The sequence below is a fragment of the Salmo salar genome, chromosome 26 (genome assembly GCF_965601325.2).
Source record: "Salmo salar chromosome 26, fSalSal1, whole genome shotgun sequence".
NCBI lineage: Eukaryota > Metazoa > Chordata > Actinopteri > Salmoniformes > Salmonidae > Salmo > Salmo salar.
This window is the reverse complement of record NC_138316.1, coordinates 3,305,924-3,329,903: the sequence shown is the minus strand read 5'-3', so window position 1 is coordinate 3,329,903 and position 23,980 is coordinate 3,305,924. Positions and strand designations below refer to the sequence as shown.

The following is a 23,980-nucleotide window of genomic DNA, read 5'->3' as shown; positions in this document are numbered from 1 at the left end:
CCTCGTGGAGTTGCAATGAACATGAGAATGGTGAGGAATCAGCCCAGAACTACATGGGAGGATCTTGTCAATGATCTCAAGGCAGCTGGGACCATAGTCCCCAAGAAAACAATTGGTAAAACACTACGCCGTGAAGGACTGAAATCCTGCAGCGCCCGCAAGGTCCCCCTGCTCAAGAAAGCACATATACATGCCCATCTGAAGTTTGCCAATGAACATCTGAATGATTCAGAGGACAACTGGGTGAAAGTGTTGTGGTCAGATGAGACCAAAATGGAGCTCTTTGGCATCAACTCAACTCGCCGTGTTTGGAGGAGGAATGCTACCTATGACCCCAAGGACACCATCTCCACCGTCAAACATGGAGGTGGAAACATTATGCTAAGGGGGTGTTTTTCTGCAAAGGGGACAGGACAACTTCACCGCATCAAAGGGAGGATGGACTGGGCCATGTGCCGTCAAATCTTGGGTGAGAACCTCCTTCCCTCAGCCAGGGCATTGAAAATGGGTCGTGGATGGGTATTCCAGCATGACAATGACCCAAAACACACGGCCAAGGCAACAAAGGAGTGGCTCAAGAAGAAGCACATTAAGGTCCTGGAGTGGCCTAGCCAGTCTCCAGACCTTAATCCCATAGAAAATCTGTGGAGGGAGCTGAAGGTTCGAGTTGCCAAACGTCAGCCTCGAAACCTTAATGACTTGGAGAAGATCTGCAAAAGGAGTGGGACAAAATCCCTCCTGAGATGTGTGCAAAACTGTTGGCCAACTACAAGAAACGTCTGACCTCTGTGATTGCCAACAAGGGTTTTGCCACCAAGTACTAAGTCATGTTTTGCAGAGGGGTCAAATACTTATTTCCCTCATTAAAATGCAAATCATTTTATACAATTTTTGATATGCGTTTTTCTGGATTATTTTGTTGTTATTCTGTTTCTCACTGTTCAAATAAACCTACCATTAAAATTATAGACTGATCATTTCTTTGTAAGTGGGCAAACGCACAAAATTAGCAGGGGATCAAATACTTTCTTCGCCCACTGTATGTAGAAGATTCTGCCCTGGAAGAGAGTGTATAGTGCATGGGCATTATTAAGGAAAAAATAGACAGAACACATAAGGTGTATATAAACACCCTTTAATTCTGATTGCCACACATATGAATTAAGGCATAAACAGTATAAAAAAGCAACAGCAGTTTCCATGTTTAATTGATTCCAAAGTAACTTGATACACTGTGTGAATTACACTGATCATGCAATTTCATTGAAGAGTTTCTCTAGAGATGTCAATACTTGTAAACTGAGTTTGTAGCACTATTCAAGTAATAAAACAACCACTGGAACTATGCAAGTAATGTGCTGTAATGTAAATCACAATACAATGCATTGAAATTAAAACAAACAGAAATAATAAGCATTTAATACTATGCCATGTAACTATACAGAATATATACACCACAGTTCTATGGCACTGGTAAAATGTGAAGATTTACTCTCACACAAGACAATACAATCAACAAGTGGCTACAGTCAAGTACAGTATACAAATGTAATTAAGTAATACTGGGAGGACCACTTTATAGACTCTTGCACTTCAACTGCAGTTTCCCAACGGAAAAAAACATTGGGATAATACAAATTTCCGTACATTCAACCATATGATTTACATTACGATACATGTGCATATAAACTTTGTAGCATGGCAATTTATGGCTGATTCTATGACACTATGTGTTTTGTCACGTGTGTTTTCAGACAGGCATCCAAATGCAAAATACTTAAGTCTTGTTACTTGATACATATCTCCACCAATATTACAATACCACTATTCTGACTCTTATAAAATATTGATTAAATCGCAAATGAAATTGGTCTCTGCCTCCCATAGAGGCTATGAATATAACACCATGGAATTGATGCCTGTAAATCTTCTTATCCTCATGTGAGCCAGTCACATGGTTTTACTTCTTCCCTTCATTATCTGTAGAAGCAGAGTTCATGAACATCTTATTTGATTTTAGAATGATTTTATATACAATACCTACCTCTCACAGTAAAGAAAGTTTGCTAAATCTACCTCACGTCATTATTCAGTACTGATCCTTTTCTCTTTTGACAAAACGATCAAACAATAGGCCTATCATAGAGAGGGTATGGATTGGGAAACTAAGAGGACATACCAGTTGAAGATGAGTGTACCAACACCTTCTGGCTGGAAACCAGGGCTCTAGAGCTTATCCCTTCAAAAGAGAGATGAGAGATCTAGCTTTATCTAATGAACTATTGTGTTTTAGTATAGGTAAAGAAAACAACATATGATAGACATAATAAGCATGCCTTCCTCTCAATCACATACTTTTTGTTTTTAGAAATGAAATATATAATATTTTCAAAGTAAAATATTTTTTTCACTTTAAATTTCAATAATTCAGGAAACGTTTGTTTACCTTGGAAAATGTCGTACTGCCCAGACATGAGTGGGTAGCTCATTCCAAGATGTGTATGATGATGAGTGTGAAGGTGCCTGGCAAAGGGAACATGGTTCCTCTCCCGGTCAGTCTCTCTCTCTCCTTCAAGGGATCCTTTCTCACCAGGCTATTGACAAAAAGGGGGATTCTTTACTCAAATATGTCTTTGTAGTACTATATATACAGTATGTATTGCACACTAATATCATAATTTCAACAGCATGTCACAGATCACACTTGCAATAGGGCTAGTATCTCACAGATGCTCATTTCAATTTCCTCTCTCTTCTGCCATAAACTGATGCATGTTCATTTCATGGATTCCCTTTTGCTTTATATTTTTCAGCCTCAATTCTGCCTATACTTGATGGACACTCACCGCAGGGGATTTGCCATGGTATGGCATATTGTGGTGCTGCAGAAGCTCAAGGGCAGTAGACTCACTGGCTGGCTTACTGCTCACACTACGGCTGTTCTGAGTCAAATCCGACTCCTCCCTGCCTGCTGTTTTCCCATAGAGAGGATAGTGGAAACCTAATATGTACAGTACAAAACACAATTTAGAAAACAGCCCTTCAATAAATTAATTCACAATGTCGGGCCAAATAGCAATCTCTTCAACACGACACAAACTTGGCATGAATCTTGAACACGTGATATAATCCAAAATCTTAAATACACAAAATATGATGAAGCAAAAGAATTCCTGCAAACAACTCGATTTCAGTTTCTATTGCCCATTGTACTCATAATTTCTCAAACCATATAGACTTACGTGGGTAGTTATGCACCAGGGTGGGTGACTTGACCGTGTAAGAGTTGTTGCTGGGGTCACACATCTGTAGGTACTGGTAGGAATGCTGGTACTGGATATAGGGTTGTTGTTGGGGGTTCATCGCTGGTGATACAGCCACCCTGGCACTCTGTGAGTCCTCAGACATGACCCCTATTGGCTGCTGCTCCTCTAGCCTATCACAGTCCTCTATGTCTGATGTGGTGACGTTCTGGTTCGTGGCCTTTTTGAGCTCTACTCCCAACTTTGTCACTGGCTCAGAGGGCATCTCCCACTCCTTAGACATGTCAGCATTTAACTCCTCTGAGCTCTGGCTAAGCTCTTCACTTTGCTGCTCCACATTATTGGATTGATTTGGGCGGGACCAGCATTGGACTTCTGCATGCTAAATCGATGAGGAAAAGTGTTGTTTGTGATGGGTTTTCTTAATATTTAATTGAATACCAGTAATCCCAGTTTGTGAATTGACAAGTCAATCCATCAAATGCAAATTCAACATTTATATCAAAACCAACTTTTCTTTTCAAATATTCCTTACTTAGCTACTTATGTTAAATGTTTACATTTACATCTAAAATTGGGTTACGTCCTTTAGTAGTATGGCCATCTTAGATTTGACCGATAAAATAAAACTTATCTTCCTAATCTGTCTTCTTGAAAATATTAGGCAAAAGTACATCTACAGTACTACATAAACAGCCTTTACCTGGACTAAAGGTTTACATAATGCAACAATCTGACAATCTGACCTTCACAACAGTCGTACACACCAACATCCAAATTGCTAAAGACAGAGTGAAAAACTTACATTTGAAAATGATACATTTGAGTCCAGATCTGTCTGATTATTTGGATTCATGGATGATTTCATTTCATCACTGTCTTTGACAAGTCCCTGGTTTTCAGTCATATTGACAAGCATCGGCTTCCCTTGTGGCTGTGTGGTCAGAGTCTGGGGTCGCTCATCCATTTCTGCAAACGAGAGCCCAGGTTTGGCACAGCATGTTTTCACAGAGTCTGTCCCCTTAGATAATACAGATGTCGAGGTTATCATGTGTTTCATCTCATCTGGTTCTCGGTTTGTTTGACCTCCTCTCTGCTTGGTGATTTGCTGCTGATCACAGCACTTGGATGCAATTAAGAGTTTTTGATCCATGTAAAGACCTCGTGCATACTGGCCGTAGTACAAGGACTGGGCTAGAGCCGTGTGTGTTTGTGTCATCGCCATCTGAAGCTGGGACTGCGAACTTGAGTTGATGACATCAGTCTTCTTCGAATCAAATAATTCCGGGGTGTTTCTCCCCTCATTGTCCTCCTTTTTGCATTTACTGTCTTGAAGGGTGGAGGTCTTATGGAAAGCAGCTGTGTTTGACTGGCCGGACTGCATGTAATTCTGAATATAGTAGGGGTCATATCCGTGGTAAAAAGGAGACTGGGGGTCTTTGACAGGCCCTGCAGGAATAGATGCAGCTGGAGGAGTCTTTGGATTTAGATTGGGATTGTTGTTTGAGTTCATCTCAGAGGCTGAGATGGACCTTGGACTTTTGGACCTAGTGTCTGAACGGCAGTCTGAACCCCCATCATCACCTGCATCCGATATGTCTGAGTATGCCGGGCTGTTAGTTTTGGTGGTGGTGCCATCTCCACTTTCAAGGGAGCCACAGTCCAGTCTTGAAGAGCTACCTATGGAAGGGCTAGGAGAGTTGTCAGTGAACGTGTACACTTTGTCAGCCTCTGCTCTGATGCTGGCCATTCTACTCTCTTGAGACTCCGTTAAACTGTTCATGACTTCTTGTTTGCTCAAGTGCTCTTTCAGAAGGCTTCCAGAAGGTTCTTTTCCCACCACCTTTCCCTCGTCCATCTTTAGTTGAATGCTATCGCCATTAGAGGTCCTTGTGTCTTTATTGTGTTTGTCTTTTAATCTTCGTTTGTCTTTGTTCCTGGTCTCCTTGCAAGTGACTAGGGTTGTTTTCACCAGACTTGGCTCTACCATGATGTTTAACTTTGGCTTGATGGGTTTAAGTGAGAGGTTCTTTGTTGTGGTGACACCAACAGCTACTGATGGGGAAGACTGCTGTGTGTTGGCTTCTGTTGTGTTAGTGGAGAACAGAGTGTTGGGGATTGCAATCAGCTTTGGGGGAGCAGGAGCTATAGGCCTGTTGGTCCTAGATTTAGATGAACACTTCTCAACTTTCCCATTAACCTTTTTCCCTTTATCACACACTCCCTTCTTATCGATCAAACCCTCGGCTTCAAGCTTAGGCATCTCCACAGAGGAGTTCCTATCAGTAACAAGGCAATTTTCCAGTACCACAGTCATGTTCGAGATGATTGGCAAGTTACTCAAGTCATCAATGAGTCCCTCTTTGATCAACGAATTCCTCCTCATTTTAGAATTTGCCATGGGACTATGATCACTATTGAACATTAATCGTCTGCTTTTTGGAGACCCTATTGTAGAAACCTTATATAGAGGGCTGGGCTTCTTTGATGAGCTATTGGTTATATCGGAGCAGTCAAAAGTCATGTTACTGAGGGACTCCTCACAGTCAGACAGTCTGTCCTCACTCTCAGCCTCAAACTCTGGCTTCCGGTCCACATCTAAGTGTGCATGTGTCTGGTGGTACCGCAGCCCATTGATATGCTTGTATTTCTTGTTACAGTGCGGATGGGGGCAGTCTATCAGTATGGGAGAGGTACACGCCGGATCGTTAAAGGTTGGATCCGACTTTCCCTGTGGTGTGGAAGGAGCACTCCGGGACTTGGCACGGATCCTCTTCCCGTTTCCATTTTTCATGTCCTCTGCGACTAAACTCAAATCCAGATCAGTCGGTGGTTTGTTTTTCCTCTTCCCAGATGGGATGGAGTTTGGCTTGATCTCCTCAACTGTGAAAAAGGGAGGTGTTCTGCAGTTATTGATCAGATTAAGGCTCCCTCTTCGGCCCTTGCTGTGAATGCCCCCACCACGACTCTTATGTGGCAGCCCTCGGACCTTGGCGAGCCCAGGTTCAACACAGGGTCGATCCGGGATGGCCAGTCGCATCCTTTTACCACGGCCACGGCCACCTGGCAGATCAGAGTCACTGGATGGTGACTCACAAAATCTAGAAGAAGAAAATATATATATATATATATATATATATACACTACCGTTCAAAAGATTGGGGTCACTTAGAAATGTCCTTGTTTTTGAAAGAAAAGCAACATTTTTGTCCATTAAAATAACTTCAAATTGATCAGAAATACAGTGTAGACATTGTTAATGTTGTAAATGACTATTGTAGCTGGAAACAGTTGATTTTTAATGGAATATCTACATAGGCGTACAGAGGCCCATTATCAGCAACCATCACTCCTGTGTTCCAATGGCACGTTGTGTTAGCTAATCCAAGTTGATCATTTTAAAAAGGCTAACTGATAATTATAAAACCCTTTTGCAATTATTTTAGCACAGTTGAAAACTGTTGTACTGATTAAAGAAGCAATAAAACTTCTTTAGACTAGTTGAGTATCTGGAGCATCAGCATTTGTGGGTTCGATTACGGGCTCAAAATAGCCAGAAACAAAGAACTTTCTTCTGAAACTCGTCAGTCGTCAGAACAAGAATTTGTTCTGAGAAATTAAAGCTATTCCATGCGAGAAATCGCCAATAAACTGAAGATCTCGTACAACGCTGTGTACTACTCCCTTCACAGAACAGCACAAACTGTCTCTAACCAGAATCAAACAGACCCCTCACAAGCCCTCAACTGGCAGCTTCATTAAATAGTTCCGCAAAACACCTGTCTTAACGTCAACAGTGAAGAGGCAACTCTGGGATGCTGGCCTTCCAGGCAGAGTTGCAAAGAAAAAGCCATATCTCAGACTGACCAATAAAAAGAAAATATTAAGATGGGCAAAAGAACACAGACACTGGACAGAGGAACTCTGCCTAGAAGGCCAGCATCCCAGAGTCGCCTCTTCACTGTTGACGTTGAGACTGGTGTTCTGTGGGTACTATTTAATGAAGCTGCCAGTTGAGGACCTGTGAGGCGTCTGTTTCTCAAACTAGACACTCTAATGTACTTGTCCTCTTGTTCAGTTGTGCACCGGGGCCTCCCACTCCTCTTTCTATTCTGGTCAGAGACAGTTTGCGCTGTTCTTGGCAATTTCTCACATGGAATAGCCTTCATATCTCAGAACAAGAATAGACTGACGAGTTTCAGAAGAAAGTTTGTTGTTTCTGGCTATTTTGAGCCTGTAATCGAATCCACATATAGTAATAGTAAATTACAACATTAACATGTCTACACTGTATTTCTGATAAACTTGATATTATTTTAATGGACAAAGAAATTGCTTTTCTTTCAAAAACAAGGACATTTCTAAGTGACCCCAAACTTTTGAACGTTAGTGTATATATAGTAAACCATACAAAAAAATCTATACAAAATTGGTGTATGACACGGAAATAAAATCAATCAATCAAATCCATCAAAAATTACATAAGTACTCATTACTGAATACTTTTACAATGGTAATGACATGCAACAAATACAGTCACTGACAGCTTTCTTGGCAACAGAAAAGGCTAAAACAAAATAGGCTACTCATATACTATCTTTCAATACTATACAACAAAATATGAATATTTATTATTACCTGGGTGGTGCCCAGTCATGCTTGGTACAGTCCAAAAGAGTCCCCACATAGGTTCTTTTTCTCCATGTTACATTGACTACAAGGACACCTACAATTCAAAAAGCAAAAAGGAGCATGTTACATTAAAGACATTTTATAATGGTGTGCTTTGAACTGTGGCATGGATGGAGGTCCAGTTGACTACCATGATGGCATTGTGATAACTTTTTATCAGATGAAATGACATCACACTGATAGATGGGATCCTCTTTTTGTGGCTTTTATGGAGGCTTGGTCGGCATCCCAAATGGCACCCTATTCCCTATATTGTGCAATTATTTTGACCAGGGCCCATGTAGTACACTATATATAGGGAATAGAGTACAATGTTGGATATAGCCTTGTTCTTACCACAGCATCAATAAGGTTGAATTATGTAGTTTACTATTTTTTTACACAAAGAATGAATAACATTTTAAAACCCAATCGCCCTCTGTGATTTCTCCAAGACAACCAAGAGTCGAGAATCAAGATAATCGAGAATCAAATAGATATTGCACATTATTATTTCACTGTACCGAGTATATTCAAATGCTTTTACAGAAGTGATTTTGTATGAAAACATATTACACCTTTATCTTTCCTTGGCAAATGGCCATATAAACTAGTTTGGATTCTAGTCTAATTTTCTTGAAAGTAAACACTAAAATCTGTGAACTGCAAACTGAAATGTCTTGTTGCTGTGACAATTTTAATGAGCTCTACAATTGAAGGGTTTATTTCCAAAACACGATAAATGCCAATTTTTCAGATGTGCATTTTTTTTAATCTGAAATGAATGCTCATGGGTCCCTTTCCATGTGCATGAATTATGGCTGTTATCAAACTTTCAAACATTTACTTTAGGTGTGCTTTAAAATGTATTTTATTGCTAAATGCAATATCCAGCACACTCGTTTTTTTCCCCAAGATGCGCTATATCCATTGTCCAGGTGGATGGAACGTTCCATATGGTTTTCGCAGCTGGTGCAAAAGTGAGTCATTTTGTGAATCATTTCCATGATATTTGTCTGTCCAATCATAAGTTACGTTTCTCTAAATATTTTTTCCACACTTAGGAATGTAATCGTATTCAATTAGGGTTAGGGGGCTCCCGAGTGGTGCAGCAGTCTAAGGCACTGCATCTCAGTGCTAGAGGCGTCATTACAGACCTTGGTTTGATTCCAGGCTGTATCACAACCAGCCATGATTGGGGGTCCCATAGGGCGGCTCACAATTGGCCCAGCGTCGTCTGGGTTAGGGTTTGGCTGGGGTAGGCCGTCATTGTAAATAAAAATGTGTTTTTAACTGACTTGCCTTGTTAAATAAAATAATGTAGGCTAACCCCTGGCGGGCTGTGTAACTCAGACAATAAGAATCCATCCATCCATCCTTAATTGGCAACTTAATTGCAAACGACTTTCAATGTCCTTAAATCCTTCCCTAAAATGTATATAGAATACAATTCAAAAAGATTGATTTATCCTAATGAAAAAAACCTGTAAAACCCCCATACAATTTTTCCAAAAGTTGCTTTTTCCAAAAAGAAAACACACATTGTATATACACTGTTCATCCTCTGGATACAATAAATCACTAATGTTATATTTGTACAATATAGTTGAAACAAAGGATTATTTTAATATGGATTTATTTATGGATTGATACTTTATTACATGTAACCGTTTAAAACCCAATCGGGATACTTTTTCTACTGGAGTTCTGTTGTTTGGAGTGGATATATATTATTTGTCTCTAAAATAAAATGACCTTGCAATGTTCAGTATTTCAAACAAAATCATGTCCGTCTTTTCACTAGCCCCCCCAAAATAGCTCTCTTTCACAACATGTGTTTTTCAATTAATATACATTTACCAACATTGCTGAAAATAAAATCAAACCCCTCAATTGCATTTTGATATGCATACATCAAAATCTAGCTCACAGTCGGGGACATTAAGATGGTGGTCTGCAATTAGCATTTGCCTAATCAATATGCACTCGGCATCTCTGCAGCTCTCGAACGCTAAGGTGTCTTACTAGGGAGGTCCCATGGCAGAGCTTCCTAATAAGACGGCAACAGCCTTTCTCTTCAAATCTGAGTTTTACAGGAATAATAGGCCTCTTAAAAACAGAACACACATCTGATGAATTCTCTCATGGTCTGTTACACTGTTACATCAGCAGAGATCCTTTAATTAAAACCAGCCTTGAATACAAATGCATCTTCTAGCTCACAAATCACTTTGTTGGCCGTGTGCAAAGACCAAATTCAGTTTTATAAGTGACACTAGTCCTCAAGTGAGCCAGCAATGTTGCTTTCTTCAGTGAAGTAGATTAAATCAAGCCTCTCGGTTTTGGGCTGCTGTAAATACTGTTATGTTTACATCTCCGCATGGCTAAGGCCTACCTTTGATCAGATGATAATTATTAATACTGGCTAACCGTTAATAATATTACCGTGGAATAAACTGTTTTATGCCCACTGATATAATCGACTGTACAGCCTTTCATTCATGGTCAATCATGTACATGCTGAACCACATGGTGGAATGCTGAAATTGTAGGAGAGCTGGAGGAATGGAATCCTCACCTTCCTCAGTCTCATGCCACACAATGCCCTCCAGGTTGACACTGGTGCCTGGCTGACAAGGGCCAGGGCGACATGAATCGATGTCTGGCCCTCCATCTTGTGTGTTGGTTCCTATGGATCTGGTCCTCACCAGAAGTTGCTTTGAGATGGGTGAAGAGAAGAGGGCATTGGACATTGGGCTTTGAGGGCCGGGTGGCGGGGGTGCAGGCACTGTAAACATTGACTCCACCTACGGAAAGGAGGAGGAGGAGGAGTCAAATATCACCTCTGACTTTTCAACTTAAAGGCCCAAAGCAGCCGTTTTTATATCAATATCAAATCATTTCTGTGTATTAAGTATCTTACTGTAATAGTTTTCCATCAATAAAATCAATAAGAATTATATAGCTTAATAGCAAAAAAACTATTTTCTCAAGCAAGATTTTTACTAGGACTGTGTCTTGGAGTGGTTTGAGTGGGGGGTGGGTGGGGGGAGACGGACAGACTTAAAACTAGCTGTTATTAGGAGAGAGCTTTGTTGCCTTACAACCTGGAATTAAAATTGATTTTTTTGGGGGGGGGGGGGGTTGTATCATTTGATTTACACAACATGCCTACCACTTTGAAGATGCTAAATATTTTTGGTTGTGAAACAAACAAGAAATAAGAAAATTTAAAATGAACTTGAGCATGCATAACTATTCACCCCCCCAAAGTCAATACTTTGTAGAGCCACCTTTTGCAGCAATTACAGCTTCAAGTCTCTTGGGGTATGTCTCTATAGGCTTGGCACATCTAGCCACTGGGATTTTTGGCCATTCTTCAAGGCAAAACGGCTCCTTCTCCTTCAAATTGGATGGGTTCCCGCTGGTTTACAGCAATCTTTAAGTCATACCACAGATTCTCAATTAGATTGAGGTCTGGGCTTTGACTAGGCCATTCCAAGACATTTAAATGTTTCCCCTTAAACCACTCGAGTGTTGCTTTAGCAGTATGCTTAGGGTCAATGTCCTGCTGGAAGGTGAACCTCCGTCCCAGTCTCAAATCTCTGGAAGACTGAAACAGGTTTCCCTCAAGAATTTCCCTGTATTTAGCGCCATCCATCATTCCTTCAATTCTGACAAGTTTCCCAGTCCCTGCCGATGGAAAAACATCCCCACAGCATGATGCTGCCACCACCATGCTTCACTGTGGGGATGATGTTCTTTCTCGGGGTGATGAGAGGTGTTGGGTTTGCGCCAGACATAGTGTTTTCCTTGATGGCGAAAAAGCTCAATTATAGTCTCATCTGACCAGAGTGCCTTCTTCCATATGTTTGGGGAGTCTCCCACATGCCTTTTGGCAAACACCAAACGTGTTTGCTTATTTTGTTCTTTAAGAAATTGCTTTTTTTCTGGCCACTCTTCCATAAAGCCCAGCTCTGTGGAGTGTACGGCTTAAAGTGGTCCTATAGACAGATACTCCAATCTCTGCTGTGGAGCTTTGCAACTCCTTCAGGGTTATCTTTAGTCTCTTTGTTACCCCTCTGATTAATGCCCTCCTTGCCTGGTCTATGAGATTTGGTGGGCAACTCTCTCTTGGCAGGTAGGTTGTGGTGCCATATTCTTTCCAGTTTTTGATGGAAAGATCTGGAATTCTCCACAACTTTGTCCCTGACCTGTTTGGAGAGCTCCTTGGTCTTCATGGTGTCGCTTGCTTGGTAGTGGTAGTGGTGTTGCAGACTCTGGGGCCTTTCAGAACAGGTGTATATATACCGAGATCATGTGACAGATCATGTGACACTTAGATTTCACACAGGTGAACATTATTTAACTAATTATGTGACTTCTGAAGGTAATTGGTTGCACCAGATCTTATTTATGGGCTTCATAGCAAAGGGGGGGCACGCACCACTTTTCCGTTTTTTATTTTATGTTATTTTTCTCATTTCACTTCACCAATTTGGCCTATTAAAATGTGTGTCCATTACATGAAATCCAAATAAAAATCCATTTAAATTACAGGTTGTAATGCAACAAAATAGGAAAAACGCCAAGGGGGATGAATACTTTTGCAAGGCACAGTATGATACAAAATGCAGATTTTTTTTAAATGTTGATTGCACTGGGCTTTTAAGCATCCTGACCTTTAATTCATAAATAATTTCATATCTATTTTCATCATATGGATGGTAATAAACAAAGTGTTGTTTTCCAAAGCCTATTGGTAATTTCATAAAATACAAGCAGCTATTGACAATTCATCTTCAAAAAAATATATGTATCTTTGAATAACAGTGATGTAGACATTTCAGCAGTTTAATGAAATATTCTGTGAAAATAGCATTTGTGCATGACCTGAAAAACAAATAAAAAGAACAACAAGCAATACTATTGCTCTGTGTTGTAACTGCAAAAAGATTGTCATTCATGTGTTTTTGCTATTTAGGTTTGTATGCAGTGCTGAACATGTTTGTACTTCTGACTAAATGTGTTGTCATTTTTAAATGTTAATGTATGCATATAACATCATTTGAAAGAGAAGTCATTCCTACAGGGTTGTTTATGTCTGATCAGATACCTATAAAGGGACAAAAACAAAGACTGATGCATGCTCCCCTGCTTTGATTGCAAGATGCAATGCCACAGTCCTGTACCCTCCCTCCCTCCCTCCCTCCCTCAGACAGAATCACTCAGCAAACGTCTCAAACATTGACCACAATGATGAGTCAAAAACCTAGGGCTTGTCTACATCACAAATGCCTTGTCTTGTAACCATAAAAGCAACACAAGCGTTCATTGTTACAGGCTATGTGTGATTTTAATATGCAGCACGGTGAGGAGCTGATAGCCAAGAGCAGGGAGAAAAGATGGCTACCGTTCACACACTCCACTTCCCCTGCTGCTGAGTGAAAAACACTGATTACTGATGGCATCTGTCATGAAGAAAGATAGGCGTCTTCTCTTGTAACAAATTAGATTAAATCATTATAAAAAAACAACTGCCTATGTAGGTTGGGACTTTGTGGTGTCCCTACTAAGCTATTTAAAATAAATAAAATCAAAAGACTCAGGTAAAATGTTAGGAGAGTGTGGGACTGTTCCCTGAGAACAATAAATGGTGGGCAACAGCCTCCAATAGCATTAACATTAACCATAAATTACAGAAACTGTAAAAGGATAAGCATAAGAAATTAGTACCTGAAAAAACTTCCCTTCCTTTTGCTGTGGAGTTTCAGTTATATTATAAACAAAATAGAGGACATGCTAATAAGATAAACTAATCAGGTTAGGATACAACTGATGGGTCTGAGATTATGGTGATTCCCCTGGTTTACATCTGGTTATAGCCTTTCATATGTCACAGCTATGCAAAACCTCTCTGCTTGCATGCTTGCTTGTGTGCTTAGGCTACCTTGTCATTATAATAATTATTCAATCATTGTCCATATTGTAAATAACATCATATATTGTAAATAATAGTGTGGTAGTGTTTTGTAGCCACATCACTGTACATTATATATTCGTTTGTCATTCTTAGCCTATATTTTGGGGGGGATGTTCTGGCCTGGGCCCTTGGAACTGCATTCTTGAACAGCTGTGTGTATTCTGTGCACATAAAGGATTACCATGATAGAACTGTATCTCTATTAGGCTGCTACCTTACTCATGCATAAAACATCTGCCAAGTAATCCTGTTAGGCTACATTTCTTATGAAAAAAATATTCCACGGCAATTAAGCTAATAAGATAATGATTGGTAGCCTGCATGTTTTAAAACGTGCATTAAGCTTACCTTTTCTGTTCTCAGTTTCTTTGCCGTTGTGACAGTGTCGTCATTCTTCCTCACAACAATAGCGCTGCCCGTTATTCCACAATCCAAACCGTTTTGGGTAATGTCTTCCATTCTGCCCCCTGCACAATGACACGGATTCGCTTTGCTTCCGAGGGTGCACAAATGGTCAGGTACAGAATTTAAGACGGGACTTCTTTGACCATCATGTTTCTCTTTCCTCCTCCTGAAAGCATCCCTCTCCCTTTTCCAGCCTCTGATTAGATTTTTTCCCTTTTTTTCCTCTTTGCCTTTGGCGCATGAAACGGTTACATCACTCGACTTTGGGTTGCTGACCGCCTGGCCCAGTGCTGAATTCATTTCAAATGCCTCTATGGGGCGTCCTCTCAGCGATACCACACAGTGCGAGAACCGACGGCTCAAAACCCTTAGAAGTTTTGCTTCTTTTGAATCTATATTTCCTCGATTCCTTGCTGAAGTGTCCCTGGATTTGAACGGAGGGAATTGTTAGTCTGTCTGATAAAGCAGGTGCGTTTGAACAATTGGACAGCTCCTCACAATCCGTCATAGTCCCATTTTTTCCTTTAAAAAATCCACTAATCTCCTGTCTTTGTCGATCTCTCCTCAAATCAGCATTCAAGTCAATTCTCAAATTGCCAACCGCAGTCACTGACGGGAGTAGTAGGCTGCGTGTCAGCCTAGCTGGTTAACAGTCTATTCTATTGTGAAATTGACTGACTTGAATTATGACAGAAAAACGGTGATACCCCCTGACTTCACAAAAGGAAGTCATAGTCAGATGCCTTCTATCCTGTATAAATTGTCAGTAGGCTACCTTCGGTTCAGTGTAGACCTACAGTATATCTCATTTAATGATTATAGAATATTTAAAAAAACAACCAAAGGTATTGTGGTGTAATATACCCCATAGGGGTTATGAGGACACCTCCTGTTGTGCAAAATTGCTCAATGTATCCTGCCATAGCCCGATTGGGTCTCAAACCTGCTCATAATTCATAAAGATCGATGCAATACACCTGTGTCGTTCAGTCTAAGTTGCTAGTTGGGCTCTGTGCCTTCTGGCAGACCTTTGCCATGCTTTGCTATTGTTCCCTATCCCCTGAATAAGAAATGTGAACTAATAGTGAATAAAAGTGGAAGATTATTGCTCAATATCTCCCCCCATAAGCCTGGGTTTGCCTGGGTAAGCGTATTTGGGGGGGTATCCTGACTGGGACTTGAAACTGGGTGTCCTGCAACTGTCAGTCAAACACCTTAGCCATTACATCAAGAGGTCCTAACCTCTTGACAAGGACACTGGGGGTTGTGATAGGGCCGCTACAATTGTAACACATATGATTTCACACTGTTGACACTGACATGCAAAGAATTCTGTTTGTGAGATTTCTATACATTGACTTATAGCTTATTAGCTACCAACATGGCCAAATGAGTATTCTACAGAAAAAAGGGTTTGACCTCTCCCTAGTGTGCCTCATGGAATTGTCATATTGAGTCTACCATATTGCCCGGCCAACCACTTGACAAGAATTCCCCTCTGTCTGCCAAGCCTCGCATCCAAGCAACTGTGTCAAACCACTTATAAACTATAGATATTTTTCTTCTCTTTAAGCCCATCACGCTCTAGAATAAAGCTCAACAGTCAACAGCTAGCAAACCATTAGATTCACCGCTCAAATAGGGAAGTATCCAGGGATGCCTAACAAAACAATACCTGTCAATAGTCACCCCTGTTGTCCCTATAGCAGGGATTTTAAGTACTGATTCAATATTGACTGTATGTAGATATGGCTGTTCTAACATTACTGTACAGAGGAAACCACAATTGACTGAATTGATGTATAAACTGCTTTTGCACAATGACAGATATTGGGTTTGATATCACTTAGCTTTTTGTATTTATTACTTAGAGTGAAGTGAAAAGGCTTTACTCCATTCCATTTAAAACAATTATTCTAATTTATAATTATGTTGGTTGTCACTGTAGTCCTTTCCTAAACATTGATAACTATATTAATGAAATGCCAGTAAATCATTGAAGTTAACATCTTCAAAATGCCTTTGTCTGGGACCAGGTGTACATGAACCTGTTAACATTTCCAATGCTGCCTATGAGTGGTCAATCACTTACTAACTTATAACAAATATGGGGCAAGACTCAGTGGTTTTAGTTCCGTTGTAAGATCACTTATGCAGAAGCCCATACGAGCAATCTTTGAATTGCAACCTCCTATCTCTTCAATGGAGAAATATCTTAACTAAGATAAGATGATATCTTATCTTAACCCTTGCCTGTCCGCCTACCCCTGGGTTGGTGTTGTAACGGTATGTTATTTGACCTTTTTCAGCGTGTCTGTTTGATGTTTTACATCTAACATAAGAAAACCTGTAACATCATGCTACGTTTCTGAGAGGATCATCCCTTTCCTCCACATGTTTGTATGTGCTAAATGGCGAGATTATCAAAACTGGAAGTCTTCTGTATGATTTGTATGCACATCAACATAATGCCAATACGAAACTATACAGAGGGTTATTTGTATTTCAAAGTACAATGGGTCAGCCTGCCATCTACTGTAGGTTTACACAATACACACTAGTTGAAGGGACTTTGTCTTCCATCTCAGTTCAGTAAGCAAATATCACGGTAGTCTAGGCCTACTTATTAGGCATATTGTGTTGGGTCAGCTATAAAACGATCTTATGCATTTTAAATTTGGCCAAAATACTTTCATGGGGCAGGTGTGATACAGTATGAAAGCCACACTGATGCAAACATTATTTTGTATCACATAGTTTGAACTTAGATAATGACCTAAAAAGATGATCGACTTTGACCCAAGATAGGCTACCATATTCCATTGGATATTGTAGCCTCTGCTACCTTATTGGTGCTGAGGTGGCTTTCATCTCAATGGTCACTTGCTCAGATAGGGCAGGTGAAATATGCCTAAGGTGCAGGTCAGCAGTAGAACTATCTCTTGAAGCGAACAATGATAACCAAACAACCTCAAAACTATTTAGCGACACCCGAGGAAGTTAGAAAACGTACTAAAGGAAACCTCAAGAATGACGCAAGAGATTATTAGTACGTTTATGTGCATTCATTTTAGCTAAAAAATAGGCTACCTTATTTCGATCAATTTTACAATGTAGTCAAATCAATTTTTACGTGGTTTTAATGTTTTATTTTGATTTCGAACAATGATATTAAGAATAACTGAATGAACCTTTCCATATTTGTATGTCATTTACTTCCCATTGAGATTGTGGTGATGAGCTAATTGTCAAATATGGAACAATATGCGCAGGATAGCCTACAACGTGGTAACAACAACTCTTATCATTGTAATAGCCTACTCTTTATTGACTTCATTAATATCTTACAGTTCAGATGCAGAAAATGTGGGAGAGGACAAACATAGCAGAAATGGGAAACCTGCTTCTGGTCAAACACTGACAATAGACATTGAATCTGGAAGAAGAAAACGACCACTTGGGAGGTATGAAAACTGCTCAGATCTTTATTTTAACACTTGCCACAACTTTTTTTTTACAACTGTCAGTTTATTTTGGAGTTGTAGTATGGGCTGCTGCATAAATACTACCAATAAGTTACACATTTATATCTAAGTATAACTGTAACACTTGAGCCATAGGATATAATTTCTTATCAGAGCAATGTTGTATACTCTGTATAGTTCTCTTTATTAGACCGAAGACATTCGACCACTCACTACTGTCACAAAATAAAAGTGATGGTGAGGACGAAGTCTCAGTATAATCAGTTTAGCTCTCCATGATTATTACACTGGGGTGAAGTTTCCCCTAGGTACAGATTCATGGGGAGCTTCACTCTAGACCAATTATCACAGGAAGTCATCTTTTCACTAACAATGGTAGTTTAGGAATTAGAGTGAATTGTCCTCGTTATTAGTAATGCCACTTCTTGAACTGAAGATAATGTAGCATTCTAATAGTGTTGGTCCTATTTCAGCTCTCCAAGACCATTGGTGACCTGTCGTTCAGGGCAGGTGAGGCAGAGCCCCACTTGTTTTGAGCCCCACCTGTTTGGGGGGTTGCCTGTTTTGCATGTTATTTTTACGTGTCACATATCAGTTTGCAACCAATGTAAAAAAATAATAATAATTGAGTTAATAAAGCTGGATACAATCATTTTCTATTTTTTGCTTTCTTGAGTAAGGCAGGTGTTTCAGCCTAGCTCAGTGCTTTCTGTGGCGGTGGGGCAGCCAGCGGAAAATAAGGAGCGTAGGGGTTGGTAATGTTCTCTAGTTGCGTCAGTGATTGGCTCAGTGTTCTGTCACTCATGGGGACACTACGTCACCGCAAAATCTACAGGGAGATCTCGAAAATTCTAGCCCCTGGGTGCTGCCATAGATTTACATTAGAAGTACCCATCCAAGAAGGCTCAGGGTCAATGGCCACAGATAAAATGACGTCAAATCACGTAATATCTACCGTAGCTTTGATCAGACTGATCATGTCAATATCATACTTTCAAAATCTTAGCTAGCAAGCTAGACAAGCAGTCATCATCATGAGTCAAGTTGACAATCTACTGGCAAATCCTTTTCACCCCTTGTCATATGAAGAGAAATTATAGATAAAATGTATCGGTGCTTATCGGCCATTGGACATAAACATTAACACAACAAGTTGGAAATCGCAAATTCAACAATGAGGAATCAGCGGCTAACTGCAAGCGTTGCTAAGCAATCACTAGCCTGCTATTCAGTGAAGTGGGTGTGTGGTCCAAGTCTGGGTTTAAGGGTCTCTTTTCCAAGCTTAAAAGAATAAACATTCACATACAACACCATGAGTCAGAAAAGGTTGAATACATTGGCCATGCTGTCAACCTCAACATGACTTCTGCCGCGTTCAAAACAACTGGAAACTCGGAACTGGGAAAAAACTGTCATCCAACTCGGAATTCCAAATGGGGAACTCTGGCCTCTTTCTAGAGCGCCGACCTGAAGATCACTGATGTCATGATTCAACCTTTCAACCGAGTTCCCAGTTGTCTTGAAAGCACCATAAATCCAGAGAATGCCAAACTTTGATTAGAAAGTTTGATGAGAAAATTTGCTGCGCCACCTTCCTGTTCAAGTGAGCACAGGCAGAGTTGCAAAGAAAAAGCCATATCTCAGACTGACCAATAAAAATAAAAGATTAAGATGGGCAAAAGAACACAGACACTGGACAGAGGAACTCTGCCTAGAAGGCCAGCATCCCGGAGTTGCCTCTTCAATGTTGACGTTGAGCAAGTAGCTCAGTGTCTCATGAAACACATTCCAGACACTGGTTATTGCTAGCATTATCAAACTGTGATTTGACAGAGAAATATCAGCTAACTGTAACAGGAACAGAAACAATAACACCTAGGGAAAGAACCAAAGGGAGTGACATATATAGGGAAGGTAATCAGGAAGGTGATGAGGTGCGGGAACCTGACAAGCCGGCCGAGGCGCGGGAGCCTGCCGAGCCTACCGAGTCTTGTGAACCTGTCGAGCCAGCTGAGGCATGGAACCTGACGTTCCGGCTGAGGCATGGAAACCTGACGAGCCAGCTGAGGTATCTACGGTTGCTACGGTAGCGACACTCGGACCCGACATCTCCTACACTAACAAAAAAAAGAAAACACTCCCTGATGCTTCCTTTTGGTGAGGCGTTATTCTGTAATGTGTATGCTGAGAGTCGGGAAGAAAGTTCAGGGAGTGAATAATTTAATAAATAAACGAACTTGGACAAAACAAGAAACACGAGTAACGTACAGACATGAAACAACAGAACAGAAACAATAACGCCTAGGGGAAGAACCAAAGGGAGTGACATATATAGGGAAGGTAATCAGGCAGGTGATGGCGTCCAAGTGAGTCTGATGAGGCGCTGGTGCGTGTAACAATGGTGACAGGTTTGCGTAATAATGAACAGCCTGGTGACCTCGAGCGCCAGAGAGGGAGTATACGTGTGTCACGACTTCCGCCGAAGTCGGTCCCTCTCCTTGTTTGGGCGGCGTTCGGCGGTCGACGTCACCGGCTTTCTAGCCACCGCCGATCGACTTTTCATTTTCCATTTGTTTTGTCTTTGTTTTACACACCTGATTTCAATCCCACAATTACTGTGTCATTATTTAACCCTCTGTTCCCCCCTGGGTTTTTGGGAGTGATTGTTTATTGTATTTTCGGTCTGTCATGGTGTGTGTGTGTGTATATTTGGTGTGTGTACTTTGTATATTTGACATTTTGAGTAAAAGTACATTAATTACTCATATCTTCTGTCCTGCGCCTGACTCTCTACACCAGCCACACATAGGACCCATTACAGAATCCCTCACCACATGAAAACAAACATCCACAGCATTCGACCAAAATATAAGAACCTCACAAAAACCCATGGGGGAACAGAGGGTTAAATAATGAACCAGTAATTGTGGGATTGAAATCAGGTGTGTAAAACAAATTAGTGCAGTCAAATCGACATTACAAACATACCTCTGGAACTACAGCACAAGTTCTCAAACTTGGAGACATGTCCACCTGCAGGGGATATGATATGAGTAGCTCTGGGATTAGTCACCCTCTACAGATCTAACAGCAGATAAGGTTGCATCTACTTTTGTTTTGGAGCAAGTTGTTGTTACAAACGAGTGTCATGAAACACATGCAAACATTGGCTCTTGCTATCTTCAGCACAACTGTCATTTAATAGAGAAATATCAGCTAGCTAGTCTAGCTAACTGCAGCTATCCTGGCTTAAGCTATGGCTAGCTATATAGCCCTGAATCAGGACGAGTGGTGGTTTATTATTCAGTTCTGCCTGCTTTGACGTTCTTTAGAACTGAATAATAGACCACCACTCATCCTGATTCAGGGCTATATAGCCTAAGCCTACACAGCTATTTTGTCGACTAACATGCGGGCGACTATAAATATCTATGGATTAAAATACAACAGCTCTCTAACAGAGGCCCAGGTTCATATTCAACTTTATTGTGTAGATAAAGACATGTCAACATTTCCTACCACGCTAGTTTATTCAGCTACGATTCCTTCACATCCCCAGTCCTCTCACTCGGTTCGTCAACAGCCACCGGTTCCTTATGGGGGCCTGGGGGAGCCAATGTGTCACGTCTGATTTGGACTGGCAGATAGGCGGAATCAAATACAGGAGACAGAGGTGCTGGAGGTGAGTGTCTTTTGATAAAACGGACACACACAAACGCCGAAAAGCACAGGGCGCTATACAAAGTTCGCCTGGGAGAAACACTTTCCCATAAAACACAAAATATAATTCAAAGGCACAAAAAGGCAAGGAGCGCAGCCCGGTAAATCCTTCGATAATAATTGTCGGTAACACAACGTGGACAATAAACAATCCCGCACAAAATCCCAACTGAAAACACACATTAAATAAGTCCCCACTAATGACATACACAAAACAGGTGCGGAACAGACAGACAAAACTAAATGACACAGAAACAACGATCGGTGGCAGCTAATAGGCCGGCGACGACGACCGCCGAGCGCCGCCCGACCGAGGAGGGGCGCCACTTTCGTTGGATCCTGTGACAGTACCCCTCCCCTGACGCCGGCCTCGGGGACGGCCCGGAGGGCGAGGCGCCGACGGTGGAAGTCCAGCAGCATAGAGGGGTCCAGAACGTCCGCCGCCGGAACCCAGCACCTCTCCTCCGGACCGTACCCCTCCCAGTCCACGAGGTACTGCAGGCCCCCTATCCGACGTCGGGAGTCCAGGATGGCTCGGACTGTGTACGCCGGGCTCCCCCCGATGTCCAGGGGGGGCGGGGGGGCCTCCAGCACCTCACTGTCCTGCAGCGGACCAGCTACCACCGGCCTGAGGAGAGACACATGAAACGAGGGGTTAATACGGTAATACGAAGGAAGTTGTAACCTGTAACACACCTCGTTTATCCTCCTCAGGACTTTAAACGGCCCCACAAACTGCGGACCCAGCTTCCGGCAGGGCAGGCGGAGAGGCAGGTTCCGGGTCGAGAGCCAGACTCTATCCCCCGGGTTAAACACGGGGGCGTCACTGCGGTGGCGGTCAGCGCTCTCCTTGTGCCGTTCGCTCGCCCTCCTTAAACATTCCTGGACCGCGTTCCAGGTCTCCTGAGAGCGCTTGACCCATGCCTCCACCGCAGGAGCCTCTGTCTGGCTCTGTTGCCATGGCACCAGGACCGGCTGATACCCCAGCACCACGTGGAAGGGTGACAGATTAGTGGAGGAGTGGCACTGAGAGTTCTGGGCCATCTCGGCCCATGGCACGAACTGCGCCCACTCCCCTGGCCGGTCCTGGCAATACGACCGCAGGAACCTGCCCACATCCTGGTTGATGCGCTCTACCTGCCCATTACTCTCGGGGTGGAACCCCGAGGTCAGGCTGACCGAGACCCCCAGCCTCTCCATAAATGATTTCCATACCCTGGACGTAAACTGTGGACCCCGATCAGATACGATGTCCTCGGGCACCCATAGTGCCGGAAGACGTGAGTGAACAGGGCCTCCGTGGTCTGCAGGGCCGTAGGAAGACCGGGCAAAGGGAGCAGACGGCAGGACTTAGAGAACCTGTCCACAATGACCAGGATCGCCGTGTTCCCCTGAGACGGCGGGAGATCCGTAAGGAAATCCACCGAGAGGTGAGTCCAGGGCCGCTGTGGAACAGGGAGGGGCTGTAATTTCCCTCGAGGTAGGTGCCTAGGAGCCTTACACTGAGCGCATACTGAACAGGACGAGACATAACGCCGGACATCCTCAGCCAAGGTGGGCCACCAGTACCTCCCCTTCAGGCCCCGCACTGTCCGTTCCACCCCAGGATGACCCGAGGAGGGTAGAGTATGGGACCATCGGATCAGGCGATCGCGAACACCAAGCGGAACGTATTTCAGGCCCACGGGACACTGCGGTGGAGTGGGTTCTGACCGACCCGCCCGCTCGATGTCCGCATCCACCTCCCATACCACCGGTGCCACCAGACAGGAGGCGGGGAGTATGGGAGTAGGATCGATGGTCCGCTCCTCGGTGTCGTAGAGACGCGACAGTGCGTCAGCCTTCTGGTTCCAGGAACCTGGAATGTACGAGAGAGTGAAGTTAAACCTCGTAAAAAACATGGCCCACCTCGCCTGACGGGGATTAAGCCTCCTCGCTGCCCGAATATACTCCAGGTTACGGTGGTCGGTCCAGATGAGAAAAGGGTGACGTGCCCCCTCAAGCCAATGTCTCCACACCGTCAAATCCCTGACCACGGATAACAGCTCCCGGTCCCCCACATCATAATTGTGCTCCGCCGGGCTCAGCTTCTTAGAAAAGAACGCGCATGGGCGGAGCTTCGGAAGAACGCCCGAACGCTGCGACAGCACAGCTCCTACCCCAGCCTCGGACGCGTCCACCTCCACTATGAATGGCAAAGAGGGGTCCGGATGCGCCAGGACAGGTGCATTGGTAAACAGAACCTTCAGACGATGGAAGGCTCTGTCCACCTCTGCTGACCATCGTAGCCGCACCGGTCCCCCCTTCATCAGTGAGGTAATGGGAGCCGCTACCTGGCCAAAACCCCGGATAAACCTCCGATAATAATTAGCGAACCCCAAGAACCGCTGCACCTCCTTCACAGTGGCTGGGGTTGGCCAATTACGCACAGCCGTCACGCGGTCACACTCCAC

The 23,980-nt window shown here is 42.6% G+C and overlaps 1 protein-coding gene across 1 annotated transcript; it reads right to left on the bottom strand.

Annotated features, from left to right (window-relative positions):
• Positions 1-1,119: 1,119 nt before the first annotated feature.
• On the bottom strand, positions 1,120-15,008 carry znf608 (zinc finger protein 608). The gene is made up of 9 exons (XM_014174900.3): positions 14,266-15,008; positions 10,513-10,741; positions 7,902-7,989; positions 4,069-6,364; positions 3,243-3,645; positions 2,847-3,001; positions 2,447-2,594; positions 2,180-2,239; positions 1,120-1,980 (listed from the first exon to the last, which is right to left on the bottom strand). Exons 1-9 carry the CDS (start codon positions 14,620-14,622, stop codon positions 1,961-1,963), a joined length of 3,756 nt encoding a protein of 1,251 aa, XP_014030375.3. The 5' UTR covers positions 14,623-15,008; the 3' UTR covers positions 1,120-1,960.
• Positions 15,009-23,980: the final 8,972 nt, after the last annotated feature.

Bases quoted from the DNA above. Each gene is read 5' to 3' on its own strand.
- znf608 (XM_014174900.3), bottom strand. From the start codon at position 14,622: ATGAATTCAGCACTGGGCCAGGCGGTCAGCAACCCAAAGTCGAGTGAT. The intron at 7,990-10,512 runs GTGAGGATTCCA...TTTGAATTGTAG, and splicing joins GTGGCATGAGACTGAGGAAG to GTGTCCTTGTAGTCAATGTA. The intron at 1,981-2,179 runs GTATGTCCTCTT...CTGCTTCTACAG, and splicing joins GGTACACTCATCTTCAACTG to ATAATGAAGGGAAGAAGTAA.